The following is a 22,782-nucleotide window of genomic DNA, read 5'->3' on the forward strand; positions in this document are numbered from 1 at the left end:
TTTACTTCATTCTCCACTACAAGACCGCGTAACAGTTCCAGCTTTTTGGCTAAACACCTGCTGTCATTATGCTGTCGGGTCTTCCGTCTCAGCAATTGCATCCCTTTCAATGGACAAGTATGTACGCACGGCACCCTCACCCTCTGCGCGAAACCTCCTGTAAGGAGCGATTTCCCTTCCCACAACAGCGAGCTGTGGCCTTCTACACCTTACACTCATTACATCCATCCTATGAACCTGCATTACCAAGCACACTCATTTGTGCATAGCTAACTGGTATTACTGCAATACCGTCAAATAAGCAAATTGGTGGCGCAGTGCTTGTCAAAGGTTGACAGTTCGCTTACACAGGCTCCTCCAGAGTCATCCAACTGAACTTCTCCAGTTAAAGCTGTCACTTCTGGGCCAGGGCATAAGAGCTGCTGCTAGTGGTGGTGCCGAGACCGCAGCAGGAATTCGACGGCTCTTCGCCACCTTGCGCGTTTCGAAGTCGCCGGAGTGACATCGTGTGCTTGCTTGCAACACGCAGCGCCAGACGGTAAGGTCGCCGATTTGAATTCTGAAGCGCGCATTGCCTTTTTCTATTTGGACGTTTACTATCGCTCTTAGGAGGGATGCGCAGACGTACATGTGGTACGGACGGGGGAAGCTAGCGGTAAAATGCAGCTTTGAGAAAACCAGATAGATTTACTCTTGGTGATCCTTAAGGCTTCTTAGTTCCGTCTTGCTCCTTACTTCCAGAGCACTAGCGGCCCAAACCTGCGAAAAACCAAGTTTTCCAAAAAAGTTTAGAATCATCCAGTCGTTCTTGCCGATTCTTTATGCGATACCATAGCGAAAGTCGGTCTGTGTTAGTTCCTCTTATGGAAATGATATCCTTTTACGCCTTTATATTGTATATACGTATAGCAAAAGCCACTGAACAACCAATCTACATGTCAGTGAATATCTTATAATCTATGTGCACATACAAAAATATATACATAAATTCAGGTTCCTTACAGTTTCGGTAATACCGTTTGTGAAAAAAATCGTCTACTGCGAACTAAGCGAGGAAAATCCACTGCTTGTAAAGGAAGGTGGAGTAAACTCGTCTAATAGATGAGAGACTATTATTTTAAAGTATTTGCGTTTAGAACATGGCATGATATGCTACACCTGATAAGGATATAAATCAGTTTTTTTTGACTGCTGGGAAACGGGTACGTTTGAATTGAACATTTAATAAAATGATACTTTAATTTGATATGGTTCTGAATATTGCAAAACATATTTTTAGATATCTACGACTACAAAAAGTCGGAAATTCTCAAGTCTACAATATATATATATATATATATATATATATATATATATATATATATATATATATATGCAAAATACACTTACATGTGATTTTTTTAAGCTTGAAATTCTTTTTTGAAGTTTGCTTACTATTATCGTTAGCCATATCTTGAGGAATCCGGTTTCGTATCAAGTGCTCCGCAAATTTCTTCCTCTGGAGATATTAGATTTACGTTTTTGACAAGAACATGAATGACGTTTCTCTAAGATTTGATGAAGAGAAGCGCGCCTCAGTATTACACTTTAAAAACGACAGCACATAGATGCTGTCGCCGGAAAAAGACGGTGAAAAAAGGTGAAAAAGTTATGTTGCTATAAGTTAAAATGTAATTTTGCGTGCGATAAGTTACCAAGAAGGCGGTGATACCAGTTGAAAACGTTGAAGTCTTTTGACTCGCGTTACCAAGTGGCTACTAGAATTCTTAGTAGATCGCCGAGTCACAAAAAAGGATATTTTAAGATATAATGTAACCAGTCAAACAGCAAGCCGCGGTTAATGTAGAAGTTTACGTGGAAGATGGAAATAAAGAAGGCCGCACCGAACGAGCTTAACAATCAAGACTACGTCTAGCAAGCACAAATTACAGTTCTAATCCAAAATATCATCAATTTTGAGATTTGTCACAGCCTTTCATTGTCACCATGGAACTATCTACGTACGACTTTATTTCCATATACTTTTTTATAAGTGTGTATGACGTCAGTATGAAGCATTTTAAAAATGTCTTTGCGATACTTTAGGGTATATATTATGTTTACATTTACCATAAGGGTATAGCACCACTGATTATTATTATTATAATCACAGGTTGACATCGCCATTTTGTCAAAGCCTCATAGGCAATAAACAGAAAGCTTTAAATGGATCAACTTAAAACAACGTTATTTGGGGTATGAGCTGGCTCTAGATGATGCTTCAAAGCTAATAACATCTCAGATACTGGTAGATTGACTTGATCTACGAGAAAGCAGTTTTAAGAACGCTTAAATTTTCGCAGAAATAATGATATAATCGCCGCAGTTATTTGTACCAGGTAAAAACATCTACATTATTTCTCATAATACGGTTATTTAAGGTCGTATTACATGCTGGAAAACGTCTTTCCTAGAACTCCCTACTAAGATGAATGTCCGAATTGTACGACGGAGAAAACTCCAGACAAACGAAAGAGTGTCTATTAGATTCATTAGCTAGAAGAGGAATTTCAAGATTGGTAGCACGGTAGTTAGATTAGAACCATAAGTGGAAAAGGAAGTGATCTTAGACGGAACGATACCTATTGACACCATACAACAAACAGGACTCTTGCTGCTTGTTTTAAAATACGCATGCTGTATATTTTTCAAAGGGCGATCCGTTAAAAAGGAGGTTACTTAGAGAGGCTCTGCGGGTCCTGCTAAACATTACTCTTAGAGCGTTATTCTAGGCGATTTGAGCTCTACGAGATATTCTCAAACAGCCATCTTCCCATATGCATAGCATAGCACTGGCAGTACAGTATCCTATGAAGCACTTGAATGCCCTGGCTGTTAAGTGAGCCTGCCATGTGATCATCGCTTAAGGATGTATGGCGAGGCATTTAATAGTATGACACAAAAAAGGCTAAGTGCATTGAAGTGTAAAGTGTTGTATACCGATGTTTACTTGGGGCGAGCGGAACAGAATAAGTTGCGTCCTACTGATATTAACAACAAAAACAAGTAATTTCGATAGCCTCTTTCATATGATTGAGAGTAGCCCGCATATGATTGAAAACCACGGTGGGATAAAAGCCAGATTGGATAAAGGCGTTCCAATGTCTGTTTTTTTTTTCTACGCGGGCTCAATGCAACCAACTTTCACTGACTATAGTTTTCAAGGGAAGTGCAAATCGATATGATTGATGATGATTAGTGTGCACAGATATCAAAATGTTTGCGGCAAGATTGAGTAACTTAAGCAATTGAAGGGAGCCGCAACATCTACGAACACAACAAGACAGACCTATTTATTCTCAGTAACTTCAATAATTTCCTACCAAGGCTACGCTATCGCTAGTCCAGTCAACCCAGATTTCCGAAAACCGAATAAAGTAGACGAATAAAATCTGGCTCTTTAGAGTTGCTTGTCAAGCCTACTAACCGCTAGCTTTTCAAAAAGCTTCCACAAATAGTCCACTAGGGATATTGGGGTCAGCGACCCGAGTGCGTTCTCTTTAATTCCTGAACAGACGACCAATATTTGCTTCTTCCAATCACGTAGAAAAACGGCCCGTATCAATAAATAGGTTGCCTTCAACTGAATAGAGGATGAGCAAGTATAGGTGCATCGTTTCTGAATAGTTCGTTTGGAAAACGAGCAGCTCTGCACACCCATGCAGTTTTCGCCCTTTCTATAACCATCCAAACCTTAAGCACACTGATATAATATAGCCAAATTCTTCTACCAACTTAATGATCAATCTTTGTCTAAACTTCACCATGAATCTCAAGGAAAGTAACAGTAGTGCGCCAGTGCTTACAGACGGTTTGTTAAGTTCGTTAACGGTAGCTTGAGAATTATGGAGTTGATGTCCAAAGTCAAGACCGAGCAACGATGGTAGAATCAGCCAATGAATTTCTCCGAACCCAGCAAAATAGCATCATTCTCATAATGAAGCTAATTACAGAGCAGTTCAAAAGTCGGTTCAGCATCGACTTCATCATACTCTGCGAAATAGTTAATGTTTAAAGCTTGATTTGTAGATAGGGCCACGGAAAGCCATATATCCGAGTAGAAATTGCCCCTTTAGGAGATCTGCTCGAGAGCTACGGGACGGTTTCCCCAAGGCGTAGCAATAATGAGGTAGCGTTCGCAGAAAAACAGTGTCAATTAAACTACGGGAACCACACATGGAATTTTCTCACAACGTGCCGCAGTTACAAATCTTATTCTTAAATAAATCTTAAAGTTATTCGAAGGCACTTGAGCTAATACGAATCTTCGAAGGCAGGCGAGACACCTCGCTAACAAAGTTGCGGTAGTCTCTAGAGAAAAGGAACGCTAGATATACTTTACAGAAGACTATCGAGCAAATCTACGTTCGGGTCACTCAAGGTAACAAACGATGGGGGATAGGGCTTGCAGGCACAGCCTTATCAAGAAAATCAAATAACTTGCTGCTGTTAACAAAACGACCTATAGCAAACGTACACAACATGCTCTTCAAGGTCCCAATCTTTTTACTTTAAAACGAACTGTGTGAACATTCCCGTCACCATTACTTTTGTTACTGTCGGAACGGGACAACAGACCGCACACAGGCTTCTGCTCCGCATCACGACCACTGGTAAAAAAAGGAGCGGAACCTGGGAATACTATGGTCTGGCGAAATCAATGCTTTTCAACTATATCTCACTGACAACCACTTCCAAATCAAAGCTAGACCCTTTGACCCCATACAAGATTGTCAAATTTTTATGTTGCCTTGATTTCCTAAGCTTTTCCGTCCCAGCGTTGGGTATTAGTTATAGATAAATCATTAACCCCCTGGAGAATTACTGGAATACCCCACATTTTCCTCCCGTTATCTAAATCCTTCCAGCTTTAATATATTGGAGCTCTATATTCCTATCTGCAATTTGCTACTGCAGCGACAAAGGTATACTTAAAATTTTTCAAAAAAAAAAAAAAGATTTTGTCGTATGTCAGATGCTTTTCAACTTGTCCTGATGCAAGAGCTAACTAATCAACGTGGTGATATTCGCTCGGAATATATCATTCGAACTACACCAGTGTAACTTACACCTTTATACGTGGTAACTTATCTAATGCACAACATTACCTTCACAATACGTGTGTACTCCGACACTAAAGAAAGCTCCTGGAATGTTTGAAGATGGACCGCTCATAAACGCTGAACATGCACCTGACCCAGCTGAGCTATTCTGCTGTGAGACCAGCTTAAACTTATCTTGTATCATGAACGGCGAACGGTTCAAATCAACAATAGTAGAGCAGAAACACGCTAGGAAATACCTCTGTGCCAATCAGATGTCAGCTAGGACAGAACTACTGGAAATTTCACACTCACAAGCTTTATTTCCAAGCCCTTCTTTGCGATCGCAAACATTCTGTGAGCAAACCGGTCCTCGTTGACCGTACTGTCGCTACAACAAACCTATACTACTCAGTAAAGATCATCCGTCAAAATATTTTATATAATTTCCGTTAAATTTATTGTACGTTACTTTTCTTAGTAGTTTACTATTTGCAGTTACTTTTCTTATTTTCATTTTATCAATATAATTACCACCATTTATGATAGTGTTACTCAATTAAATATTTGTAATCTCTATTTACCATCCTTTACTTTATGCTTCCTCTCACTTCGTATTTTGTTGACCTGAATACCGTCCGACGATTGACGCTTACGCGATCTTCCTTTTTCATTAGCTATTTCACGTAGCATTGTAATATAGCCTGCCTTCCATACAAAAATACCATACGCATTTTACCTTCCTATAAAGAAGACTATCAGTTAGCTAATTGCATTTTCCGTATGGTCGCCGCTGTGAATTTTCGCTCCACGTTTAACGACAATCTGTAATTGATGCCAAACAGGTTTATCTATGGGTTTTTTTTTTTCATTTTATCATGAATGTCACTAGTGTTAATGTTACGACCCTATGAATCATGCCATGTTCATTAATGAAAAGCATTGCTATTATTGTTAATATTAGTTTCCGGTTTTCGCTAGTAATCGTTTTATTTACTAATTCGTTTTGACCCGTTCGGGTTGACCCAGATGAATACAATTTCGCTTTAGTATGATCTAAAACCCATGTTAGGTAGTAACTTTCCGTGCGGACTTTCTATAGTTCTGTCTATTGATGTTACATTGTCGGGTTTGTGCGTATAGGGGGCAACTAGAAAGTTGCCATGCAGCAGACTTCCTGCACCACGATTTTCATTATTATAGTATTAGACCCGGAGAAACTCCCTTGTACAGTGTTCGACCTAGTACTAGGTTGGCTTATCTGTGCACATTGACTTTACGCAATAAGCTATAATAATAACAACAACTCAATTGACCTGTGAAACTGAAACTCGTCCTAATTGCTTGCTGATGAGTTTTCTATATATATATACAGATATGATTCATTTTAACACGCGTCCAACTAATATGAAATTGGCATTACAAGAATTGAAGTGTTAAGGTAATTTCTACATCATTTGATTCATATTCTGGTAGAGATCGCTACCAATAAAGAGGGTTTATAAGTAAACCTATTGCTGTATGTATATCTAATTTTCATTCAATCGATTTCTCGCACCTCATGTAACCTCTCAATATATCCATCATCTGTCAACGAACTGTGATCGTAAGCGTGTGCTAACCACGCACCTCGATGCGCAGTCATTTGTGTAGCACTTAATTATTATATTTCGTAGGCTCTAATACATATTCTCTGTTTGGATACATTAAATAGTTATTACCTTCTACAATTGTTTTGATACACGTTAGCCAACTCTCATTATGACGTCACAATATGCGAGCTCTCTTGTAGTGAATTTGGCAGCCTTGAAAGCGAAACTATATACCGCAATGGTAAAACCACCGTTTCTCTATCGCAAAAATTTAAAATTGGGCGGCATTCGGGGTTGTGAAATTCGGCTGCTTTGCAGTGCCTATTTTCTTTTTTTTTTTAGGTGAGTTGGAGTCGAGTCGCCATCTCTTGTTACTTTCGAACATTAGAATTATTTTTTAATGGCTTGTTAATTTGCGGTTGTGCTCTGTGAACCTGAACATGGAAATTTCATTTCGAACCACTGCTAGTTCTCCGTCATTGTTGTTTCTACCTAATACGTAATTCGTCCTCGTAATATTTGGCATGTACTAACTGCATTCAAACCGCGTAAGCCATTACTGTAATTGAGCAGTAGAAAGTGGCTGACTGTTGACCCTATGACTGTCATCATTACGATCTGTACGAACGTATCGTGCAGCTTTCCGGAAGTCCTGCACCAGTAGCGGTTGCAGTATGTGAGCCTTAACTGCGTTTAGCACAATATCCACAAGCCAGCTATGCCATCGTGCCCGAGACCTAATTTTACTTTCAGGCACTGATCGTGACCATCCTATTTGTTAAAGACCTTGATCTTATTGTCAAGGTTGCCTAGTGTATACTTGATAATAATACATGAAAATAACCTTGTACTAGCGCGAGAATGCCCGCTTTTTCCGTTTTCTCCCGCAATTTTTGCATCGAACTCGTCAGTCTAATTGCTATCGATGAGCCCGAAGTCCCGCTAGCTCTACAGTTACTTCAGCTTCGGCGAAAGCCCTATTTTACCCACACTACATAAATACGGGCGGCCATTATATTAATACAATAACCTAAAAAATTAATAACGTATTTATATACAGCAATTCAGCGATGTCATGGATGTTAAACAATAGATGACCTTTTATTTTGTCTCTGTTTGACCGCTATCGTTACATAAGCGATAATGTTTTCGCTCTCGTACGCCTGCCTGTTGGTGGCCGGTCTGGTCTTTCCTCAGTTCTATTTTCTCTAGTCGTATTCTTCTTCATTCTGTTGTCTTTTTCTTCTTGTTGCTTTTTAATTAGGTAGTGTTAACAACCACGTCTTTTGTCATCTTTTGCTCCTCTACTAAATAAATGTTAAAAGATGTGGTTATCACCCCCGATCTCTACCTCCGTTATCATAATAATTATATCTGTCATCATCATTATTATTATTATTAGATTCATTATTTCACAATAATCCCGTTTTTCTACTATTTCGTTCTATTTTCCGCACTCATCTTTAGTTTCGTACGTAGTAAATCAGTTGGATTTTGTTTTTATCATTTCTGCTGCTGCTGTTACCATCTTCCGCAGCTTAAAGTCCAGCAAGTTACTTTTATTATTATCATCATAATTTTTATTAGGAGCATAATCATCTTTTTTCCTAGAAACACATATATATATATATATATAATATATATATATATATATATATATATATATATATATATGTATATATATATTTCGGTGTGTGTATGTATATGTCTGTTTTTATTCTAACCCACTCTCAGCATGACGTCTCCCTCTATACCCACATGCCCAAGCCACACGTTGAAATCATTACATGCCGTAAAAACGATTATCGTGTAGACAATTTAAAAATAGGAAGAATCAAAATAGCACTTGCAATACTAAACAAGGAAAACCTGACGAATAATGTTTAATCCTAACATATAATAATAAATATAATAATAGTTAAACTAATAATAATAACAACAAATATTTATTGTCTCATATAGCCGAGAATAGCGTTGTCGCCCCGCTCCCCCATATATATATATATATTTCTACGGCCATTTTAAAAGGACGGCTTGGGGGAGTGGAGTTTTTCCGTGACGTATCCTTTTCTTTCTTAGCCTTTTCTCGAATTAATCTTATCTGCCTCACCGTTTTCATGCCTTCCCGTTGCCAGTTTATCGTAATCTGATACAGGTGTCAACAATATTAGCTAAATAATAATTATTATATAAGATTATAATAATAATAATAGTGATAATAGGGAAATAGAAGTGAAAATTATCGTCGTCTAACCAACTCCAACCCTGTAGTTTGGCCCTGGCATTACCTTCTATTGCCGTCTACGACGGTTTCCGTAGCATTTACAATTTTGTCTGCCATGTTTCTCATCCTATACTTCCGTGTGTCCTTCTGTCGCACTCTGTTACTGTTTTAAATGTCATTAACGCGCACATGTGTTACCCACGTGTAACAGGTCACGCGTATCAATCTACCTATATCATTGATATTGTGTTGTTATGTTATCAGTCGTTTCCATTCATCTTGTCGATTTTTCATTCTCTCTTTTGCCTGTACTTCCGCCCACATTTTACACGTCTTCGACCTGCACACACATGGTTGTAAATGTTCTTGTTTCACGTTCTTGTCCACTACATTTCATCTTTGTCTGACTATCTTCACTTGTCGGTCTCTTGTCTGTACCTGTTGTGTAAGCTATATTTATGTCTGTTGTGTATGCTTTCAGTTATTCTCTGTCCACCTATATCGTCATCATCACCGTTCTTCGTCGCCTTCACCTCCTTTATGGCTATAGTCTATCTTTTCAATAATGCGAGCCCCGTCTTATCATTTCGATTCAAATAGAAGCAAGCACAAGCTAGGTGTATATAGTAGGTCGTTCTCACTGCCACCATATCCAGGATATTGTCTTTCCTATTCTTACAGAGCAATAGCGACAAGCACTAATCTCTCCCGTTTCGTATACCGGCTTCAATTAGCCTAGCGATTTCAACACCGTCGTTGATGTCGCCGAGATGTTTAATTTTTAATTTTCTCTCCCACCCCGCCCATCAAAGGTCGGCCACTACCAAACGTATACTGCATTTACTCACAGACATTGGTCGACGATATTCATAGACGCATACGGTTTACCATCAATAGGACTTCTGTAACAACTAACACGAGTTACAGTATAGATAAAGTTACCATAGTAGCGGTTAGGATTATTTCCTGGTTGTTGCTGCCATTTTTTCAGTAGAAGATTTTCTGTTGCAACTGAAGTCCTCCGTCCTGGTATCGGTTTTGTGCAAGCATCGTTGCGTGGCCGCGGCAACACCCTTTCCACTAAAAGGGTACATGAAGTCAGTTATTTGTCGCTATGGCTGCTTGTCTATGTGTAACGTGAACCAGTGAGGTACGCCAACAAATGCTACACACCCTTACGAAGCCCAAACGCCAATCGAGCACACATTTCCACCTTTCTCATCAAGTGATAGCGTATGTGTGCCATCACCTTGGACTTGTGACACGAGATGACCCGGAGCGCGGCGGAAGGGAGGAACTACAACGAAACGACTTTGCTTACGTCTTTTTATCATCAGCCACTTTAATTTCGATCCCAACATTCACACTTGCACATACACACAGCTCAATTGTTTTGATATATCTATTCCAGCCTGGCATCTGTTGGCTGTTGGTACCACAACCCTTTGCTAGTGGCGGTGGTAGCGGCCACGTGCTGACGTTAGGGCACAACCCGCAGCCTGTCATGGTCCTTCTGATAAAAGGTATTCACTATATTCACGTGTTTAATTGTCTATCTTTCTTCCTTTTCCTCGCTTGTCGTCCTTGTTGTTGCTGTTGTTGTATTCCTTGCTTATTGATTGCGCTTAAAATACTACTACTTTCGCCCAGGCGTGGGTTTGTTGTTAGCTGAGCCTGCTAGAGAAAATTTCTTCTTGTCGGCAGGTTTGAGAATTTGGAATGAGCACATGAGAGTTTCGTCAACGCTCATCATAGCCCCAGCATTGTCGAATTCGCCGCAGTAGTTCGGTGCTGAGAACAGGGTGACGAGTTGTCGTTTGGCGAAGAACTCGTAACCATCCTCGACAACCTAGAACGTAATTGTGGTTAAAAAAATCAATGAACGCGTTCAAAATTGAATACAATTACGGAATTGTGCTCAGAAACCACGAGAGAAACTGAATTGGGATTTTGTGAAACAGTGGACAGCTAAATTCATTTACTAGGATATTTTCAATTAGTATTCAAAGATGCTATTGGAGAAACATTTCTTGTGACACTACCCTAAAAATATTTACTATACCCAAAGTTCGAATTATTACTATCAACACATAGAAGCTAAACGAAAAAAGCCACATTTCCGCCACGGTTTTTCCTGATATATTCAATACCTTTTTTCTTTTTCCTTTCCGAAACCTATCGGATTTTCAAGTAGTTCAATGGTAAACAGGTCACGCAAAAATATGGTGAGAGCAAACAAGCCATTATCGTATTATATCATAAACTCTTGCAATCACATGTGTACGACAAACTGTGGGTAACGCTTACCTGGTGGGCGCGACAAACGAGGTCAAGGTCCTGTTTATGAAGGAATTTTGCAACAACATCCGATCCGAAGGTAAATGACACGCCACGGTCATTTTCTCCCCAACCCATGATATCCTACGACATCGACACATAAGAATTGGCATAATTAGGAATTTTCTGTTGCATCAAATAGAGACTTTCACAGATACACATGTTTGTAAATGAAACACATTTCATCAAACATATTTCAGCTAACAGAGTGAGCTATGAATATAAGAATATCAGAAAAAATCATCAGCTAGGATATTCTCAAAACATTCCCATATATTAAAATGCTCTAAATTCAATATATGTTTCGGAGCTATTTATATAGAATCTCGTAATGAAAAACAAACAGCCTCATCAATCGACTTTTGTGTAAAATGCCAACTCTAAAAGCATCTTTTACACTCTTTTGTAATTTACGTATCAAACGTAATTATTTATGCCCTGTCTTTGTGATCCTCGGTTTCCTTACCTTGTCGGGATCAGACCAAAGCAGATCGCAAAGGAGTCCCTGATCAGGGACATCAGTCGGCCGCATGATGCGCCGGATCTGCTCCATTGACTGAAGGTCAGGCGAAAGGCCTCCATGGCAACAAAAGATCTTCTCGTCGACGATAGCGGCTACTGGGAGACAATTGAAACAATCCGTGAAAGTCTTCCAGAGTTTAACATTGTATCTAAAAAAAAAAAAGCGAAAATAGAAAAGTCAATCACAGTTAATAGATGATCGCTATTCGTACAAAAACATAACGATATAGTGATAAACTAGTCCCTCAACTCTTCTAAGACGGTTTATCAAATCGCAAAGGAGATAGCTCCGTCTGACCCCATAATGTGTAAAAACCTAGCACAAATATTACTGAAAATGCGTCAGTCAGTGCTGTTCCGTAGCTTTTGGCATCGAAGTAGTATCATTTTATATCACGGAAAGATCACGTTGCTCAACAATGTATTCAGCGTTTTCCAGTGCAGCAGACACGTCATACACCGTATAGTCTCTAAAACTAAGCTAAATATTAATGCCCAGTTCGCTTAATACGATGCTGAATGCGAGTGGAAGAATATTGAGATGATACAGAACAGCTGCTAGTTTATCTGCTAACTGTCGCGTAGAACTCACGTCTATGAAAAAGAAAACGCCCACATCTTCGTTTCACATATTTTCTATGATTAATTCACTAAGGTAAATGACACCCGTGCTTTTTTGATTAAACTTGGCAATATACAGTTTTCTCTGATTGGCTCATTTGATCAGAATTACCGACCTGCGTTTACACTCATCGTAAAAGCCATAAATACGGTTGATTGATGCGCACTCGTGATTGCCACGAAGCAGGAAGAAATTTTCCGGATACTTAATCTTGTATGCCAGCAATAAGCAGATCACCTCGAGACTGTGCTTCCCACGATCAACGTAGTCACCTATAAAAAAAAAATAGAACAACACATGTTCAAGTTAAAAAAATCGGTTAAAAACCGTAACTCCAAGGCATATAATCAATATACATTCAACGTATAAAGACTGCATTTTAAGCGGTTTACAGCCGTACGGTCAGAGGCTATCACAAAAAGCTGATAGAAATTCATATTAAACATTTGCACACCTACGTCATTATGTCCACTTCGTACTCATTTTAGTTTAAGTTTTTTAGGATGAAAAAAACAAGCTAGCCATCCAAAAGCGAGAAAGCATTCACTTACCAAGAAAGAGGTAGTTTGACTCTGGTGGAAATCCTCCATATTCAAATAAACGCAGTAAGTCATAGTACTGTCCATGAACGTCTCCGCAAATTTTCAATGGAGCCTCAAGCTCCAGTAGAATAGGCTGTGATAGGAATACCTCACGCGATCGTAGGCAAAGACCGCGCACCTGGTCAACAGACAACGTAGCAACAAAATATCACAGATATTTGGAAAAGAGTTAGTAAACAAGTCGCGTAGTTAATGGGCCCTCATAGATTTATATTATTCATCTACCTGTATGTAATCTTATACGCAAATTTGATACTCTAGAAGAAAAAAGCTACCATTCGTTGACCTGTCTTTGATACACACTCTCAGCACCAACTAGACGTATTACACTGTTTCTCATGTATGGGTTTAAACAAATCATCCGCGAATCACACAAAAGATCACACGTCTATATTAACCGTTTATATATATATATATATTTAATATTTTATTTTTTTACGGTTATATTAATCAGCATTAAAGCGACAGCCCAATAAATAAGAAGAAAACATATCGGCATGAAGATAACAGAAAAGGAAAAAACCTTTGCGAATACTGTTTAGTATCGAAACTCATCTTACAGCTAGCTATATACCGGCCCCAGCCATCACAAAATGACATAAAACCCATTTACACAGAATTAATTTCTATGTCCACCCTTTTTACCTTTTTAATTTTTTCTGTCGGATCTTGTTCCATGCGTATATTATTTAAAAACATTGCTTCATCTATCACAGATCTACTTCAGTAACAGCAACATCAGCAACCGATCTCGCAAAAAAGAGCCATATTATAGAGCAGCAGCACCTTGCTCTCCTGCAGACGCTCCCGTAGCAGCGTAAAACTACACTATAGACAAGTACACCATGAATAAAAATACGAATCACGTACGAGAGTTCGTCTCTTCCGTTTTTCTTATTCAGTTTACCTCATCATCGACTACGCCATTTCTATAGATGTGTATGAAGAGCGGCATGTGCGACAGACGCGATTTAAAGTAAAATATCAATAGCAACACCGACTGTAGGAACAAGAGAAGTCGCGGCAGCTGTAGCAGCTGTGGTAGCTGCCGGGGAGATGCAACACAGAAATACGAGAATCATCGACACGTACATACAAAAAAAGCATACGGACTCGTGCGTCTAAACCACAAACAAAATTAGGTTGCACACGATGCCACATGTGCATGCACAGCTAACTTAACGCACACCGTTTCTTCTGCAATGGTTCCTACAGTTGCGATGAAGAAGCTCTTTACAAAATCGGAAACAGACTGAAGCAAACAAGAAATCTAAAAGATTTCCTTACTTTACCAGCCATTCCACTGCCAAAAGGTCTTCATGTACCAAAGCATCATCGGAGCACATGTTTATGATTCGGGAAAAATAAACGCTTCAACGGATGAGATAAATATAACAATCATGTGTACCTTTTAAAACGAACAAATTCAATCAAATGAAAAAAAAAGTGCTAGAGAACAATTTCGATGCGAAAAAATTGATTGATTTTTGTGAGGAGCAACTGAGAATCGTTAATTTACTTGAAACTTACATTTAACACCTCAATTTACAAATTTCGCAAGCAAAAATTTAAAAAAAAAGCTAAAAAACAAGAATGTTATGTACAAATATCTAATGCGCTTTAACAAGTTTCACCATCGTTGATCAGTTATATGAATTCAACAAGAGCATTGCTCTGCCACAAATTATCATGTATGATCAACCGCACACTTAAGTACCTCGTCCGGTATATTAAAAACCACTGGAAATCGCTACTACTACACTGTCGCAAAAAGACAATCTGATGGAAGAAGACTGATACCATTATCGTACACATCGAAACGTTGACAGTCGTAATTATCGCCTTGAGTTCTGCTAATTCAAAAAACTATGTTACCCCAAACGTATTCGTCAATCAGATATGATCGTTGTTTAGACTAATGCGTTATTCTTTATAGTTCAAACAAAATTAATTTGGATCCATGAACAATCAGAACGCTCGAATTCTATCAATAATAGTTACTATAAGATAAGGTAATCTTTTTCTTTTAACTCGTCGGCATATTAATAACACGCATAGCAACATGGCAACATCGATGTATTTTCATCCACAAGGGTTTCATTTTAGGCTTAACACGCAATAGCGCTACCTAGGCAAAACAATTCTAATTGTCGTCAAAAAACGTAGACACGAAAAATAAAAAATCTAGACATTTTATCATCTAGATTTTTTATTCCTGCTTAAATTATGTGCGGGTAATTTTTCAGACTAAAATTTCAAAGTGACTTTGAACAAGAATATAGCTAACTATTTGCGGTTCAGATAGGAAAAATTAATGCACGAACGGTATCACCGACTACAGGGGGTAATAATCGACCCGTTCGAATACACATACGTATTGGCCGTTTGATTGTGCACGCATTTAACGTTTATTAAGTAAACGGTAAGTCGAAACAAGGCGTTCTTGCTGTTATCAAGGTTCTGTATTGCAGAACGTTACGTAATGATACTACTGGATTTGTCTAAAGTAAACAAGAAACGCCTTTACCGACTCCCGATTCCATTGTAAAAAATTATATTCGGTTATCATAAATTGCATTTTGTCGCATAGCTAATGATCAATTAGTATTGACCATCAATGACAACAAAAAGAATGGGTCCTCAATTATTGCCCAACAGAGAGTTTCAATCAGAATACACCCTTTATAGCAATAAAACTAGAGTATGTGTCGTGCTAGGTTAAGGTCACAGATGTTAAAAGCAGAAGAGGCACACGGCTCTAAAAAAAAACCAAAAACCCACCCCACTTTTACAAGCTACTGCGAACATCGATCATCCAAGCCCCCTCAAACCAATGTAATAAGCGCCTTAAACTACAAACTGCAAACGTTCCTACTTTTACCTTTCTAAATTAGCAACTGTAAGGCTTTAGTTCAACTGTGTGGAGCACGTTATTGAACAACTTTAACCATCAAAACTCGCACAACTCAGTAAAAAAAATACGACAATCAACGTTTCTTCTCGTTTTTGTTATCAAAATACACGTGTAAAACCACGCTCCATTCAAATATGGTTCTGTTCACGAGAGCCGAATAGCAGAGCTGGTAACAAATGTCCTTTAGCACATCTAAGTCAGCACTTATCTCCCTTCCAGGCTGGACAAACTGTGTATTTCCATTGCCGCCTGTTCGCTTATTATTGGTGTTGAGTATCGCCTGTGGCAGGAAAGCCAGCAGTAGGAACAGCATCAACGACCAACAAAGAGTTAGCACGTTGTGTCCAACGAAACCACACGTGAACGGCGCGAACAGTATGAACCATCCTCAACGCTCGCGTCAACTGAAACAATAATAATTCATGAAGAAGCTGCAACAGTACTGCGCGCTGACCGGCCTACCTTGAGAGTAGTGGGCACTCCGCAAGCCTCTACGCTAGGCCAATTTCACTGAAAAACAGAGATGAAACTAGCAAAAGAAGAACAACTAGGAATCCAACAGTGCGTCACGCACGTCCTGCGCAACGTTTTCTCGATTCTAGATTCCTGCCGCACCTGCTGCCTCGAGTTTAGTCTTTCACTGTTCGTCTGCCTAAGTGCCTGAACTGGTCGAGTGCAGTGCCGTCACCGCATAATGATATCGCTTCCGTTTCAGGACGAGAATGGATAGAATAGAAATAGGCTCTTTCTAGTGTTCGACGGTTGACGAAGCCGATACGACGGAAGTGTACGCGCGAAAGAGCTAGAACCCATCGAGTAAACAGTCAGCAATCCTAGACGTTCACCGGAGCGACAATATTGCCAGCGACTGCGTCGGCTGTAGGAGCGACCGCGATTCACTACCACCACTCCAACCATTTTATTTATACTACAATAAAACTACTAGTATTACTGCTGCGGCAGGCGATACTGCACAATTAGTCATCGAAGACGCCTGCCTCTGTTTTTCGTTATCTGTGTTTTATTATAGCTCTATTTGTTTACAACGACTCGTTACGGCAGCCCTAGCAGCAGCAATGACAGGAATATCGACGCGCTTTGCTGCATGCTCTATGTAGCATCTCGTTGCTGCGGTGCGCAGTCGGCCTGTGATGGGTCCAAAAACATTGCTATTTCAATCAGCGCGCTGCGTCGTTGTGTTGCTGTCATTTGTCGTTTCGCTATCCAGCCGCGCGGTGCGATAAAACCTGAGAAGCAGCCGACAACAGTGTGTCATAACAGTAACACGGCATCGATGCAGGCGCGCGAAAATAGTCCTACGCCAGCCCCACAGAAGCTACTCGCTGATGCTTCCTCTTCAAACCAATCTAATATAAGATGAGATTGCGGTCACACGCAGCAACACGCTGCTGACTTCTACCATTGATGTTGCCACTACCATCCGCGGCTTGGCTGGCTCGCCAGCTCTGCTCAGCCCAGCCCTGCCCACTCGGCATATAGCTTGGTAACCCAACAGTTCTACAAAGACGATACTCATGTCGAAGCTGGTATGACTGTGAATGCAACCTACCGTTCGTGTATAGCACGAGCAATAGGTTGCATAGGACGGTTATACAGTTATCAACCGAGAGCGTACACGCCGATTTTTCAGGATAAATATCATCGCGTAGATATATGTCTACGCGCAGAGGCCATCTACCTGCTTTGCTGATCGGCAGTAGCAGCAACGTGCCGGCAAGAACACGGCAGACAAACAAATGAAACAACATGCGAACGATCAACCAAATAAGCGGCTGTGACTACTACCTATTAATACCATAAATGGAAATATTTCAAATATTCGTGAGTCTTCATTATATGAGCCTTTCTGATGACGAGATGAGTCACTATCGGATGTGTCGTTGAACACAAGTTGATAGGAATAAGATGAGCAATATGCGCGAGCAGACACAGAAGAGCAACGTGGGCAGTTTTAGTTGTCGCCATGCGTCCAAAAGTCCAAGGCTATGTATTTTATGTTTCTAGATCAATTAAGCTTCGCAACCCCTCAACTAGCGGCTCTAACGTTATTCCCGTTGCTTGTTTACCAGCAAGCAGAATTCGATTACTGAAGTAATAATGACCATATGTTCGCAATGCTCAAACAGGGTTCTCGAACAGAGTGCTCGTTTTGTATCGTTTCTGGATATCATTCATCATCCAATGCACTCTCTTTTGTAAGTTAAATGCAACTGTCAAAATAATTACGCAGATGTCCCAGGATTTACGTCATTTCTAGGTTAAGATGTACGTCATTTTCTGTTAAGTCAAGATTCACGTTACTGTCAAAACAAGTGAATCGTTCATTAACCGCCTCAACAAGTATTATTCTAGCAAATATGCGCTTTTTCCTTCCAGATTTTTCAAAATCTAATTTTGACCGCTCTAACGGAGTCGTTAGGCTGTTACATTCAGTGACTAAACGTACAGTTATTACTAATACAATTCCATCTGTCGCACTAAGAATAGCATTTCCGACTTCATCTATCCTCGACTATATATGAGCAGTGTAGTAGCCAAATCCCTAATAATTAAATATTGAAATGTTTACAGGTCCGCACTCTTTTATGTGCTTTTATATTATGTAACGTTTTCCCTACCCTTCGTCGTCTTAAATGCTACATGTATTTCTCTACACCAATCATCTCACTTCTAGTTATCATCGCTACCAGTCTGAGCAATGTCGACTCAAACAAAGAACCACACAATACGCAAACCATACAGATACGTATACACATAGATGTATTACATACAGGCAAGGTGCATCTCGGAATTACCGCAGGAATCGACGTTACAGCGCGTTACTGCTGTTGTAGCCGAGGTAAGAGCCGTTAACGTAGAAAAGCTTAGCGTCGCCCTTTTTTAGAGCCATCGATCTGATTGATCACAGTGCACCGAGCTAAAAAAACACGGTGCAATATAGCTGCAACTGCCGTCATTTTTCGTCGTCGTCATAGTCGTCTTCTACCTTCCTGCCTCCCTCCCTTTTCCCCTTCAACCCATAGCAAGCATTAGGCTCCGTCTAAGGATGACCCCTCATCTCCCGTCCAAGCATTCTCAGATCCTTCACAGCGGTACAATAGATCCCAGTCTTCACTAACAAACGACGCAAAGAGCAAACGAAAAGCAGTCTTCTTTTTCCCTCATGCTTCTTAGTCAACCCATTAATCGCTAGTTGGCTGAACGGGGAGAGGACTGGCTGGTTGGATCGGAATGCCGATGCCTGTTCTGTCTAAACATTTGCGTCTGTTGCTCTCCGTGTGACTGAAGGGTGGCGATGGCTGATCCAGGCCACGAATCGGAGCGTTTAGGGGAGCGGTAATAGCGACACCTGCTGCGCTTACTGTCTGACAATTGAACTATCTCACATACATACGCACTTTGACAAGTAGTATCATGATCATCATCATCGTAATTTATCACCATCAAGCCATGCACAAATATGGTTGTTTTTAGTGAGACGATACAGGTAAGATGCTGATAATTATAATAATAATACAAACACTGATAACAACGCTAACATCTACATTTTGCGACTATGCAAGTGTTCCAGAAGCGGAGACAAGACGATGAAAAGGGCAAGAAATATATCGCCCAGGCAAGTTCCACATTGCTGTTATACCGCATTGTTGTTTCTTTTGCTGATATTGACTCGCTATATGCGCAAACACGTTTGCCTGCAATACGGTGTTCCCTGATTGTCTATATGATAATACAATCAGATCTTTTTGGTCCGATCTTATTGTCGCTTCTCCCTAACTGTCTTTCCGAAGATGACAGGCCCAGCTAGCAATTCTTCGACTAGCCAGCCTACCCGCCAGTATGTTTCCAGTAACCTGTTTTTACCTAGTGGGCGCTATAAGCGCCGTAGCAACCTGGAGAAATAAGAAGCGCTACCATCGACATTTCCGGCATCAGCGGCGCCAGCAACAATCACGAAAGTAAGGAGGCAATAGTGGGACGACACCGTCATAGACAACAACGTAGCCATACGCATATATCGGTATAACAGTATCTCGGGTGTGCAGTGGGCAGTCGTACTGCACCAGCGAACAGTCATCAGTCACTCTACGAACACGCGATGCACTCAGTCACTTCACTTCAGTCCATACACGAGCAGTCTCTCGTTCGCTTTTTCTGCTCTGTAACAAACCCTATAAATAGATACGCCATGAGTAACATGGTTGAACAGCAACAAAACGCGGTGAATACATACATACATACATACATAGTCTAGACGGATAAACGCTAGAAAATACTCGTGTAGGGCCATTACGGAGAGCCCAATGGTAGCACAGGGCGGGCCTATAAGCTGTTCTAGCGACGGCAAGCTGTGAGTTGCTGTCGTATGTCGGCACCGTCGTCGTTATTGTCATTTGTTGAACTTACCTCGACCTCAGAGAGCTGAACGTTCTTGCCGGGTTTTGTGCCGCGAACCTCAAGAAGCCGAGCTAGTATCGAGTCCACGTTTAGGCCGCCGTCACCCATCCTAATGCTGTCGTGTTTAGGCCGTAGGAATTGGTGTCCGTGGGATGGCGGTTGGGCGGAATTCACTTGACAATGTCTTTATTAATCTAACGTTTATATATATATATATATATATATATATATATATATATATATATATATATGGTATATATGCCACTCACTGAATCAGTTTTATATGGCTGGTGGTGAGCCACGAAGGTGTCTCGCGAAGGAAGAGCACCACACACATACACACACCCACACACACACACACACACACACGCACAAACATACACAGACACACCCGCCCGCAGTCTTCCGATACGGGCTGTTGTGATATATATATATTAAAGGATCGACTTTCGGGCAGCGCGTGATTCGTCACGTCACGCCGTACACTGATGTGACTACCACAGTTAGTCGACCAAGTCGACTGAATCAGCCTAGGATTCTCTGGAGTGAACGATTATTGGCACAGAGAGGCTAACGGGCTATGGCTGAAGAAGTTCACAACGACATTCGTTGCTGGTTGCAAATGCTGTTGTTCCCTGCCTCTGTGAATTGAAAAAATTCTCCCTCAATTCACTGTTGTAATTCCACGACGAGACGGTCCTCACCAACAGTATCAATTATAATCCTCGTTGTTGTTGTTGTTGTTGTTGTTGTTGTTGTTGTTGTTGTTGTTGTTGTTGTTGTTGTTGTTGTTGAGTCCCGAAACGGCCGAAGCGCACCAAAGGCGGATCTTCAGTGCGTCCTTTTGATCACGGTAGCCACACATCCACAGCGTACAGAGGACAACAGTCAGACCGATCACTGTATAAATCAAACAGTTCTCCCCAGTATACCACTTGACTAAGGTCGTATATTTTTTCTAGCCCTGCTCGCTATTACACGCTTATCGATAACTGATGATTGTTACAGGCTGTCGCCAAGCCAGTCGATAACGATAACAACAATATTAATGATCTTATTATCTACGAAACAATGGGCGTTCAATTATTTGTCGATAATATGCCAATAAGAGTGTCCAAATTATGGTGTAGAAATAAATGTGCAAGGGTCTCGTCTTCTTCAGTGTTCCAACGACGCTTCTTGCGCTGTTCTCGATGGCATGTATTTAGTTGTGTTCGTCATTGAAGCGGCACTAGTCAGCTACACACATCGAAACAGCTCCGAAGTACTTGTAAACAGCAGACCGTGGTCAACGAACGGTAATATACCTTTCTAGTGTGCTATTCAGCCGTTGTTATCGGATTCGGCTGACACTGTTGCAGGGGCAACAAGATTTTCATCGAGGGTGAACGTAGGCACGGCAGTTAAACGTCGGAGAGGTGGCCGAAATCCTGCTGTCTTTTCCCGTCGTAATGTAGACACTATACAGCTTTATTATCGCAGATATCTTGTTAGAGATGCCTATATCCCGGCCGGTGCCGGTCGTCGACTAATAGGGAAGGAGCGCCTCACCTAACCGACGACGTCGACTAGGTGCTATGTTCGCTTACGTTTGCCGCTTAATGGCGTTGAGTCGCAATAGCACGTACCGCCCAAACACAGCCGTAGCAATACCGTGCCTGCGCTCCGATATCCCCGAAATGCCGTCCGGCAGAACTGAGATAGATACGTTATACCTCGCACTTTTTTCCTTATTCACGCACAGACAACTAGACACTCCGTTTTTGCACAAACGTGAATAGTAATCACTCAGTGAAAGTAGCGTAAAATAAATCGCCCTCGACCTATCGCCCTGCTACTCGCTGCTGGCACAAAGCCACCGTCGAACCAAACGAATTGCAAATGGCGGTTGAAGATCTCAGTGCGGCTGAATAACGAACGCCATCTTGGACGAATGAATGAATACTTTATTTACACATGACGCCTAAAGGGCGATTGAGCAAATGCTTGGAAAGGGAAACCCGCTCCATGTTGTCATCATCCGAGAGGGGTGTAGCTCGAAAAAACTACTACTACTACTCATTGCTGCAACGGTCACTCCTGCTTGTTTTCGGGGTGAATTGGTGGACTGGTAGGATTGGCGCGTTCATCGGGGGTGCCGCGCCACTTTTCGTCGACGGCCAGGGCCGTATTAGCCATTGGCGCTATTGTCGCTGCCGGGGGTGTTCGACTGAACAACGGTAAAAGTAGCCGTTAGCCAAGTTAGCCAGATTATTAGATATCTTGCGGTGGAAAAGAGACACCTGAAACTATGTTCAACGGCAGTATCGGACGTTTGTTAGTTGTGGGATTTGAACAATTACGGCATTATTTTTTCAAAATGTGCGACTGGGACGCTATTTGAGATAAATCGTTTATTAATATATATATATATATTTTTTTTTTTTTAAGTATTTAGTTTTAGGTATTTTGTGCGAGCTTAAGGGAACT

General features: G+C 40.8%; 1 protein-coding gene across 6 annotated transcripts; it reads right to left on the reverse strand.

Moving 5' to 3' along the window:
* Positions 1–7,746: 7,746 nt before the first annotated feature.
* Positions 7,747–22,217, reverse strand: LOC111252351 (serine/threonine-protein phosphatase PP1-gamma catalytic subunit B). 6 transcript variants are annotated; one of them, XR_015329687.1, is made up of 7 exons: positions 20,323–22,217; positions 12,930–13,098; positions 12,494–12,650; positions 11,701–11,905; positions 11,205–11,318; positions 10,071–10,746; positions 7,747–9,977 (listed from the first exon to the last, which is right to left on the reverse strand). XR_015329687.1 is itself a non-coding variant. In XM_086992123.1 (7 exons), the coding sequence occupies exons 2-7, from the start codon at positions 13,677–13,679 to the stop codon at positions 10,534–10,536; spliced, it is 912 nt and encodes a 303-aa protein (XP_086848249.1). In that variant the 5' UTR covers positions 13,680–13,803; positions 15,862–16,305; the 3' UTR covers positions 7,747–10,533. The 6 variants fall into 6 exon arrangements, 5 of the variants coding, with proteins under 5 accessions (XP_086848249.1, XP_022665810.1, XP_022665808.1 ...); XM_086992123.1 differs by lacking the exon at positions 20,323–22,217 and adding exons at positions 13,626–13,803; positions 15,862–16,305 and having other exon boundaries at positions 7,747–10,746; XM_022810075.2 differs by lacking the exon at positions 20,323–22,217 and adding exons at positions 13,626–13,808; positions 15,862–16,305 and having other exon boundaries at positions 7,747–10,746.
* Between the last annotated feature and the right edge of the window lie 565 nt (positions 22,218–22,782).

The sequence above is a fragment of the Varroa destructor genome, unplaced genomic scaffold (genome assembly GCF_002443255.2).
Source record: "Varroa destructor unplaced genomic scaffold, Vdes_3.0 BEIS01000006.1, whole genome shotgun sequence".
Taxonomy (NCBI): Eukaryota; Metazoa; Arthropoda; class Arachnida; order Mesostigmata; family Varroidae; genus Varroa; species Varroa destructor.

Coding starts and splice junctions, on each gene's coding strand:
- LOC111252351 (XM_022810073.2), bottom strand. CDS start 20,421: ATGGGTGACGGCGGCCTAAACGTGGACTCGATACTAGCTCGGCTTCTT. Junction 13,099..20,322: donor TTCAGCTCTCTGAGGTCGAG/GTAAGTTCAACA, acceptor TCTGTTGACCAG/GTGCGCGGTCTTTGCCTACG. Junction 11,319..11,700: donor TTTGGTCTGATCCCGACAAG/GTAAGGAAACCG, acceptor TCGATGTCGTAG/GATATCATGGGTTGGGGAGA.